General features: G+C 41.9%; 2 protein-coding genes across 2 annotated transcripts in view; one reads left to right on the top strand and one right to left on the bottom strand.

Annotated features, from left to right (window-relative positions):
* LOC121919807 (protein FAM71C-like) overlaps positions 1–9,662 on the top strand; it is a 1,121,343-nt gene that overhangs the window by 317,351 nt on the left and 794,330 nt on the right. The window lies entirely within an intron of this gene.
* Positions 1–9,662, bottom strand: part of EPHX2 (epoxide hydrolase 2) — a 98,206-nt gene that overhangs the window by 43,247 nt on the left and 45,297 nt on the right. The window contains exons 9-10 of the mRNA XM_042448768.1: positions 7,724–7,758; positions 6,595–6,621 (exon numbers count right to left, since the gene is read on the bottom strand). Of these exons, the coding sequence (XP_042304702.1) occupies positions 6,595–6,621; positions 7,724–7,758 (62 nt within the window). The remainder of the gene's footprint in view (positions 1–6,594; positions 6,622–7,723; positions 7,759–9,662) is intronic.

Raw genomic sequence — 9,662 nt, 5'->3', positions numbered from 1 at the left:
TATGGTATTTATGAAAGCCATCTTCAAATATCTGAAGGACTCTCAGGTGGAAGACAGAGTGAGATGCATCTTCTGCTGTTTCAGAGAGTAGAACTCCAATCAATGCATTCAAATGACAAGAAGAAAGATTCAACAAAACACAAGGAAGAACTTATGGAAGGAAACTACAGTTCAACAATGGAATGGAATCCCTTGCAAGATGGTGGAATCTCCTCCTTCAGAGATGTTTAAGCATTTAGGGGTTACCTAAATATTAGGAAGAATTTCCTGACTGTAAGAGCTGTCTAACAATGGATTATGCTGCCTTGGAGAGTGGTGGGGTCTCCTTCTTTGGAGGTTTTTAAACAGAGACTAAGTGTCAAAGGTGCTCTGATTGTGTCTTCCTGCATGGCAGCATGGAATTGGACTGGATAGCCCTTGGGGTCTCCTCCACCTCTATGATTCTATGATTCCGTAAGCAAAGGTTGGATAGCTACCTCTTAGAGGTGCTTTAACTGTGGATTTCTGTACTGATAGAAAGTTGGACTAGGTGGCCCTTGAGCATGCCTTCCAACTCCATGAGTCCCCCAAAATGTGGCTCAAGAAAGCCTAAATTTAAAGTTGCTACAACATAGCCACAAAAGTTGCAAGCTGGGTAGGTGAAATATATGTAAGAATAGTCTCCAGGTTCACATCAAAGAGGCTTACTAAAGCAGTGCACAATATCCCAAATCACTGCTGTTGGATTCCTACAGGAGCACTGGATGTAGTACGCAACCCACCCTTCCCCACCTCCCAAGGGCCATCTAGACTGGCTTGCTGAGAATGTAGGAATTCACTGCTAGGGAATGCACCCAATCTCATCTTAAAAACGTCCAATGAAGCAGAGTCCACCACCTTTCAAGACAGCCTGCTCCATTGTCCCAACAGCTCTGTCAGGAAGTTCCTGTTCCCTTCATAGGCATGTCTGGGGAGAACAGGAGAGAGCTGGAGCGTGTCCAGAGGAGGGTGACCAAAAATGGTGAAGGGTCTGGAAAGCATGCCCTACGAGGAGAGACTTAGGGAGCTGGGTATGTTTAGCCTAGAGAAGAGACGGTTCAGATGTGATATGATAGAGCCCTGTTTAAGTATTTGAAGGGGTGTCACATTGTGGATGGAGCAAGCTTGTTTTCTGCTGCTCCAGAGACTAGGATCCAGAGCAATGGATGCAAGCTACAGGAAAAGAGATGCCATCTCAACATTAGGAAGAGCCTCTTGACAAAAAGAACTGTAGAGCAGTGGAGCAGACTCCTTCGGAGTTTGGTGGAGTCTCCCTCCTTGGAGGTCTTTAAACAGAGACTGGGTGGACATCTGTTGGGGCTGCTTTGGCTGTGAGTTCCTGCATGGCAGAGGGTTGGACTGGCTGACCCTTGTGGTCTCTTCCAACTCTATGATTGTATGATAGTTTTTTAAAATCCAGACAGGCCTACCCTAAAGGCACCAGATCCCGTCTGAGCCTGGAAGCTAAGCACTGTCAGTTATTAGTTGGAGGAGAGATCACCAATGAATACCAGATGCTGTCGGCTACATTTCAGAGGAAGGAACTGGCAAAACTATCTCTGAGGAGTCTTTGCCTATGAAAACCCAAGGAAATTCATGGGGTCATCATAAGGATACTTGAAAGCACACACAGGCCAACTGATCTCACTTCCTGAGGAAGGGATTTTTAACTGGAAAGGAGTTGCAGTTTTCTTTTACTAGGTTTAAGCTTTTCACACTTTTAACATTCTTTTTAGGGCTTGAACCCCATATGTAGACCAACCTGGAGTAAACCCAATGAATCAAGAGACACACTGTTGACTTGACTTATATAAATTCCACTGCCCCAACAGGGCTGCTTAAGTATAAAGGCTTATCAACCGTATGCTAAGTCCTGGCCAAACACACTAATATCTTGCTTTAATTCCAGTTGATTGCCTTGTGTCCCGAATCAGATCTCAAGGACAGAGAACAACTATATAGAACAGCGCATCCTGAGAAGTGGGCTCTAGGCTCATCACTTATTTGAGTCCTGAAATTGTATTGTAGCCGATGACACAGAGAAGTACAGAGTTTGGACTGTAAAGTGGAACTCTGCAGTGAAACCCTCTAAATCTTTTGCAAGATTTTAAACTTCAAGAGGAAAAGCCAAACCTGCTGATGCTGGCATTTCAGCTCCTTTTTCAAACACTCTCCCCTTGATATACCAACTCCATTTTAATAAATCCTGAATTGATTCTTTCCTTCCAATAGGACAGGCAATCTGAGCTACAATCCTAATTATATTGTCAAAACAGATTAATGTCCCCGGAGAGGTTAAAGGAGGAATCGTTATTTAACATCAGAGCCACTGATCTGGTGACCTCTTTCTTTGGGCTCTATTTGAGAGCTGACCATTTATCAAAAGGAGGAGAGGGAGGCCATTTTGTCAGGGAAGGTCAGCAACGCCAGGTTTGGCGAGAGACTGCAGGATTGGAATCTAAAATGTACCCAGTTCGATATCCTAAATTAGACAGATGTTACTCAACCTTGGTGCACAAGGTGAAGGTGGTCCTCTTTCATGCGGTATAATATTGTTTAAGCACAATTTCCCATGACAGGAGGGCATACTCAAAAGAGAAACATGCCTACACTAAACAATACATTATAGTTGCCTTGATCACAAAAGAATTTTGGAAGCCTCAAAAGATGAATGAAAAGAAATGAAAGAATCCACTGGGAAGGAAGACAGACCTTGTGACTATTCCCACTGTAAACCTCAGGCTCATATAAGAGTAGGAAGTTACTACACAGTTAGCAGCAGTGACATAGGGCAAGTTTATAAAATCTGGGTAGGTCCTGCTTTCCTCCCAAAATTGGGGCTCAAAGTGGCTCACACTTTAAAAGAACAATGTTTTTATTTATTTCATTGATATGCCATCTTTCTTCCCAAAGGGAATAACAATATAGTTCAAAAACACAGACAAAAAGCTAACATTAAAACAGAACTGAACTATTTGCAGTATTAAAATAATACACCCTCAAGTTAAAACAGATAAATGCAATGAAAAAGATTTTTCTTTAACAAAAGCAACTCCTAAAAACAGTTCAATTAAAACAATATGGCATTCCCTAGACCATTCTGTTTTAAAGCTTGTCTGAATACAAAGCTTTTAGCGTGTCAATAGGGGTGCAGCAAGGAGGGGAACGTTGGGGTCTCCCTGGGAAGGGAGGTTCTATGGGCAGCCCTCAAGAAGGCCCTCTCTCGCATCCCCACCAATCATATTTGTTTCAGATTGCTGAGTGGCATCCTATTGAGCAATTACAAATGCATAAGCTAGACAGGAAATGCATAGGAGGGGGGGCACCTGGCTTAAGGAGACGACATGTGAAGGGGATCTAGGAGTCCTAGTAGACCACAAGTTGAACATGAGTCAACAGTGTGATGCGGCAGCTAACAAGGCCAATGCAATTTTAGGCTTCATCAATAGAAGCATACTGTCTAAATCAAGGGAAGTGATAGTGACACTCTATTCTGCCTTGGTCAGGCCTCACCTGGAATACTGTATCTAGTTTTGAGCATCACAGTTCAAAAACGATGTTGAAAAATTGGAGCGTGTCCAAAGGAGGACCACCAAAATGGTGAAGGGCCTTGAAACCATGCCTGATGAGGAAAGACTTAGGGAGTTGAGTATGTTTAGCCTGCAAAAGAAATGGTTAAGAAGTGATATGATAGCTCTGTTTAAGTATCTGAAGTGGTGTCACATTGAGGATGGAGCAAGCTTGTTTTCTAGAAGAATAGATACAAGTTACAGGAAAAGAGATTGCACCGTAACATTAGGAGGAACTTCCTGAGAGTAAGGGCTGTTCAACAGTGGAACACACTCCTTCCTCGGAGTCTAGTGGAGTCTCCTTCTTTGGAGGTCTTTAAGCAGAGGCTGGATGGCCATCTGTCATACTGGGTGCTTTGATTGTGAGTTCCTGCATGGCAGAAGGGGATTGGACTGGATGGTCCTTGAGGTCTCTTCCAACTCTATGATTCTATGATCTGCACATTTAGAGTTGATTGGTATTCATGTTTAAAGCTGTGGAAAATTCCCTCCCCTCAATATACCTTCACAGCCAGTAGCTGCATTGAGGAACACAGGTCTGTTCTGCTAGCAATTGGGGTGCTGCAGAATGATGCTTCCAGACCTGTTTGTAAACAAGCTGTGGTGTGATGATGAGTTGCAACGGGGGTCCTTCTTCCACGCCTTACAGCCTCACTTGCGGAAAAAGGCTAGGAAGATCTCTGCTGCTTAGTGCAGCTGCTGGCTATTAAGGTACGTTTTGAGTGGAGGAGTCAGGTCAGGAGACAGTATGTACAGGTTGAGTCACCTTTATCCGAAATGCTTGGAATCAGAAGTGTTTGGGTTTTTTTCCCAGATTTTGGAATATCTGCATATACGTAATGAGATATCTTGGAGATGGGATCCAAGTCTAAACACAAAATTCATTTCTGCTTCACATACACCTTATAAACATAGCCCAAAGGTAACTTTATACAAAATATGTTCGGTAATTTTGTGCATGAAACTAACTTTGTGTACACTGAACCATCAGAAGCAAAAGGTATCACTATTTTAGCCACCCAAGTGGATGATTTTGGAGTATTCTGAATTCTGGTTAAGGGAGATTCAGTCTTTAGTTACACACAACTACTGTACATCTGTGATGCAGGATCTTAGCCAATATTTTCAACAGGATTTTTTACTTAATGGCTTTTAAACATTTACATTATAAATGGCTTTGGCTTAAATGTGTTTTAACCTATACTATAGGCTGCCTTCGGTCCCATGTGAGGAAAAAGGCAGGGCAGAAATGAAATGAAAGTGTTTAGTCCAAGAAAATTCAATACTGCCTAAATATGCACACAACTGAGCTAACCCAAATTGAAATCAACACATATTGAAAAAACCCTGGAAGCTGAGGGCAGAAGAGGAAAGAGAACAATGTCCCATCTACACACACACACACACACACACACCATTTGCATCAAGTCACTCTGCAAGCCAGGATGAAACCACAGCATTCAAAAGCAATCAATATTTGTGACCCAAACAAAGCTGGAGTTAGTTACAATACATAACAAAGAGCTAGTGCAACAATGCCCGTTTGTGTGTGTGTGTGTGTGTCTTTTTTGGCTTGGCTGCTCTGCTCTTCCATCTCTGGCACAAATCATAACTCTTTCAACAGAGGATGCCTCCGATATTAAACTGATCCGAGAGACTGTACTATAGCCAAGAGAGAGAAATTGATTAAAACATTCACTCCAGCCGCCTGCCAAGTCCCGAGAGAATCTTCCTTTACTGTTCTCTTTCTATGATGCTTGGGGGAAAGAAAACCAGGCACGTCTGAACTTGGACAGAATTTCTATTACCTTTACCCGCTCTTTCTCAGCAGTGATGATCAGAGAGAGAAGGGAAGATCACACTAAAGGGAGAAAGCGATGGAAATGGCGGTGGACAATAAAACTAGAACTGCAACACTAACCTGAAGATGGTTTTGCAGAGATTTTCTCTGTCCAGGGGTTATATTTATATATTGCTCTCTTTCCCAGCTCCAAGACAAGAGATGGAAAAATAGACAGTTACTTATTTCCAGGACAAAAAACGGGTTTCCCAATAGTCAGGAAACCTGGTCACGAAGGATAACAAAGTGCCAATAATTTTGTGCAGTTTTTGCCAAGCATCCCACACAATCCAGATTTTTTTTTTGTGGGGAAATTAGTCTGTGTAGAAATACACCAGCGTTCTTTGTGGAATAATCATGTTTTTTTCCTGTGTTAAAACATTCTTTTGATAATTTTTTCAAGTTTGGGACTGGTAGCAGCTTATAATATTAATTTTCCCTCCGGCTAGTCACTTCTTTGTGCAAGAGTGCTGTTTTCTGGGCTGAAAATGGCAATCTTGCACAAATAAACCATGTGGCTAATTTATAGTGTGCAAAGTCACTGGTTTCTGTATAGGTTTTCTATACAAATTAGAAGTCCGGGGGTCCTTTCAGACTACACAATTATAGTACTATGACAGCATTTGAACTGCCATGGCTGCAAGTAGAGAAGTCCTGGAGTTTGTGAGGCACTGGAGCATTCTAACTGGGTATTTGAAATGCCCCTTCCTAAACTCCAAATCATCCAGACCATAGTATTTCTATGCATGGATATGGATGCTGGGCAGTAAAGGAAGCTGATAGGAAGAAAATCAGCTCATTTGAAATGTGGTGCTGGAAGGGAGTTCTACAGACTGCTAGCAAGAGAAATGAATGAGTGTTGAAGCATATCAAGTTTGAACCCTTACTAGAAGCCAAAATGGCTAAACTGAGGATGTTCTGCCTAGTTAAGTGGCAGGCAATAGGAAAAGAGGGTGAGACTGTACTATAGGTACTGTGTATTGATTTAATCAAGAAAGCCACGGCTGGCCTGAGTTCGCAAGACCTAAACAAGGCAGCAGAAGACAAGGTGTCTTGGAAGTTTCTCATTCGGAGGGTCACTGTACGTGGAGGTTGACTTGACTGCAAATAAGAACAACACAAAATAAGACTGAAGTTTCTTTTCAAAAAACATGGTAAAGGACTTACCATTTTGTCCAAGAAGATCACCAAATCCTAAGGAAGCAAACACAAGAATAAGCCTTCAGTTCACTTTTACTAGCTGCTGCCTCCTTCCACTACTGCTGCTTCTCCAAACACACTATTTAGGATAGGCAGAGGCAGATTGTGAACAGCAGTCAACTAGTAGAGTATGTATTAGCAACTTGCAGATCAATCCAAGTCATTTTTAGGCTCTATTTTAGAGGAAGGAAGTGGCCAATACCATCTCTGAGTATTCCTAAGCCTAAGAAAACTCTGGGAAACTCATGCAACAGCCTAAGTCAACAGGAGATTTGAAGACTCGGGCACATACACACACTTTTCCTGCCTCCAAGTCAATTCAGTACTGATTTCTTTTTAAAGACTTGCATACTGTTTAAAAAAGGATGCCCTAATGGGCGCACGAATGCCTAACGTCTGTCTGTATGCATTTTTTAAAAAATGCAGCATTAGCGTGCGTTGTCCCACAGTAGCTACATTTGGGGAAGAAGTCCTCACATGAGTACATTTCCTTTGGCAAAGTTCCTTGATATTCAGAGACATCCACATTCTTTTGAATTATTTACCTGTTTCTTGGAAATTCAAAAATAGTCAAAGGAAGTGAACTTTTAAACTTCTTTTTGAATGCTAAAAGACTGATATTTCATTACTGGAATGATAATTTTTCTATACCATAAATAAACATCTGATTGTTAACTGAGGTATAATTGCACTGGAATAAGTGTATACTGAAGACTCTTGGTGAACCCTTCTAACTCTGATTCTACAGTTCAGTAGCAGGATTGTTGTTATTTCAGGGAGCAGACAGAAGCTCACATGAACAACCCTGCTCTAATAAAAAAAATCCTGAATGTTGAAAAGTAGGCTGCCATGCAAGAGACCAGACATTTCAAGCACAACAACAGAAGACCGCTGCATTCCTGTGGCATGACAAATGTTCTGCTTCACACTCTTGCAATGCTCATACAAAACAAACATCTATTTATGCACCTTAAAGATACCTTCTTTGGAGTAAATACATTGATGAGGGACCTTTCATTGGAACTGTTTGCTCAGGATCAATCAAGTCAGAGGTAAGCAAAAAGACAAGGAGACACTCTTGAATGCCATGACCTACCTTGCATATTTCTTCCTGGGAATATTCTTTTATATCTGCAAGAGCAAAATGAATTATGAAAGCCGTTTGCATACCCACAAATTTATTTTTAATGTTCCTAAAGCTGCCATGGACTCTTCCACGTCTCCAGCAAGAGCTGAACAATACAACTGGGCTTTTGCCTCCTGGGATGCTACAGAGAAAGAGACTTGAAGAGGGGAGGAAGGATGTGTGAGGCTGTGTGCTGGAGTGGGCACAGAACTGAACTAAGATGGAGAAAGGAGGAAGAAAGACTGTTTTAGCTGTTTTGTTTTAACATACAGTTTAAGCTGCTTTTTGTCCCATTCAGGAGATAAATGGGATATTAAATACATAAAGGAAGCACAGCTAACAAGCAATTTAAATTTTATTTATTTTTATTTTTTTACAAAATACATCTGCCAAAACTGGGCCTAGATGCCAAATACCAGCTAACCAGCAAGACTAACTAGGCAAAACCATTGTAGGATAAGCTTTTGTAGACATGTGAGATTACTGCGTGCAGTAAACCACAACTGTAGTCATAAAATAGTGAATCTGGCAATACTTATCATATGACGTCACTCCTGCCCTACAGCTATTCTGTATGATAAGTGTGGCTAGGGCATCCTTTTTCATTAATGGGGGAAACCTGTCAATAGCTCCCAAATGTGCAGCAATCCCAGGACTCCTCAAGTGCGAAGCATTGCTGCCTGGGCAGTTGTGATATTGGTAGTCAGTTGGTATCACAGTCTCCTTTTCTTCCCCTGTCTCCACCCCTGCCATTCCCAAGCAACCCGATTCACTATTTTGTATTTCTTTTTTTATTTCTTTATTAAAAACTTAAATCACATTAACAGAAGTGCAGAATTCCATTTTAAAAAAGAAAAAGTAAAGTAAATTAAAAAAGGTATGCTGGGTATGGTATAGGGTAGGGAGGCTGGGTTAAGAGAGAGAGCAGGACAAAAACACAATGACAACAGCAGCTGCCCCAATTATGCAATTGCAAAGTCATGGGATAACAGCTGCTCACAAAACCATCATGTTCGAGCTTTCATTGATTTGTGTGACTGCAGTGAGAACAGGGCTCTGTGATAAAGTCCTTGGTCTACTTCCTAAGATGCATAGAGTTCACTTCATGTATCTGAGAAAGTAGGCCAAGCCTAGAAAAGCTGATGGTGGGCCGCATTCCCACTATGATTTAAAGTGAATTGCTGATCAGGTTATATGACCGTCGTTCCCATTTGAAACTGGTTCCGATCTTACTGTGATTGGTTTCATTCGCAGTGAAGTGAGGTAAACACACAAAAAAATCCCTCTTTCCTGACCCTAGTTCTTTGGTGTTTCTTTTGAACAGAATCGATTCCGAAGCATGTTCAACAAGTGGGAACGATGGATCTGAATCACAACATTCTGGTGGGGAGGGACAAATGCCAGAGGGGCGTTTACCATCCCTCCTTAGTTTTTGGTAGATCCACTACCACCCCAGAACTGCCTTTGTGGTTGTGATCTGACCTATGGGCGCATGATTTTTTAAAAAATGATAGAAGTTTTGATTCATTGATTTTGCAACTACTTGCAATCAGTGAGGCAAGTACTGTAGTTGCAAGACCAATGAATCGAATCTTCTATCAATTTTTAAATACACACACACACACAGTGTGCCCACGTCGTATGTGGGCGTGCTATACACAACTTCCTGCATATGCTGGAAGCCGTGCCAGAAAGGCTTCTCCCAATGGGGAGGTGCCAGGTGCATGGCACGGGAACGAGCCCCATTGTTTCTAATGGGGCTTGACTTTACGCAGTATTTCCCTTATGCAGCAGGGTCCAAAAGGACCCCTGTGTAAGGGAAGGGCCAACTGTAGTTCCCAAGCTGGGCTGCCTGGGCTGTCATTTATGTCACTGATGATGCACAGATGATTGACATGCATTTTGAAGT

The sequence above is a fragment of the Sceloporus undulatus genome, chromosome 1, assembly GCF_019175285.1.
Source record: "Sceloporus undulatus isolate JIND9_A2432 ecotype Alabama chromosome 1, SceUnd_v1.1, whole genome shotgun sequence".
Classification (NCBI taxonomy): Eukaryota; Metazoa; Chordata; class Lepidosauria; order Squamata; family Phrynosomatidae; genus Sceloporus; species Sceloporus undulatus.
This window is presented reverse-complemented; position numbering and strand designations above follow the sequence as displayed.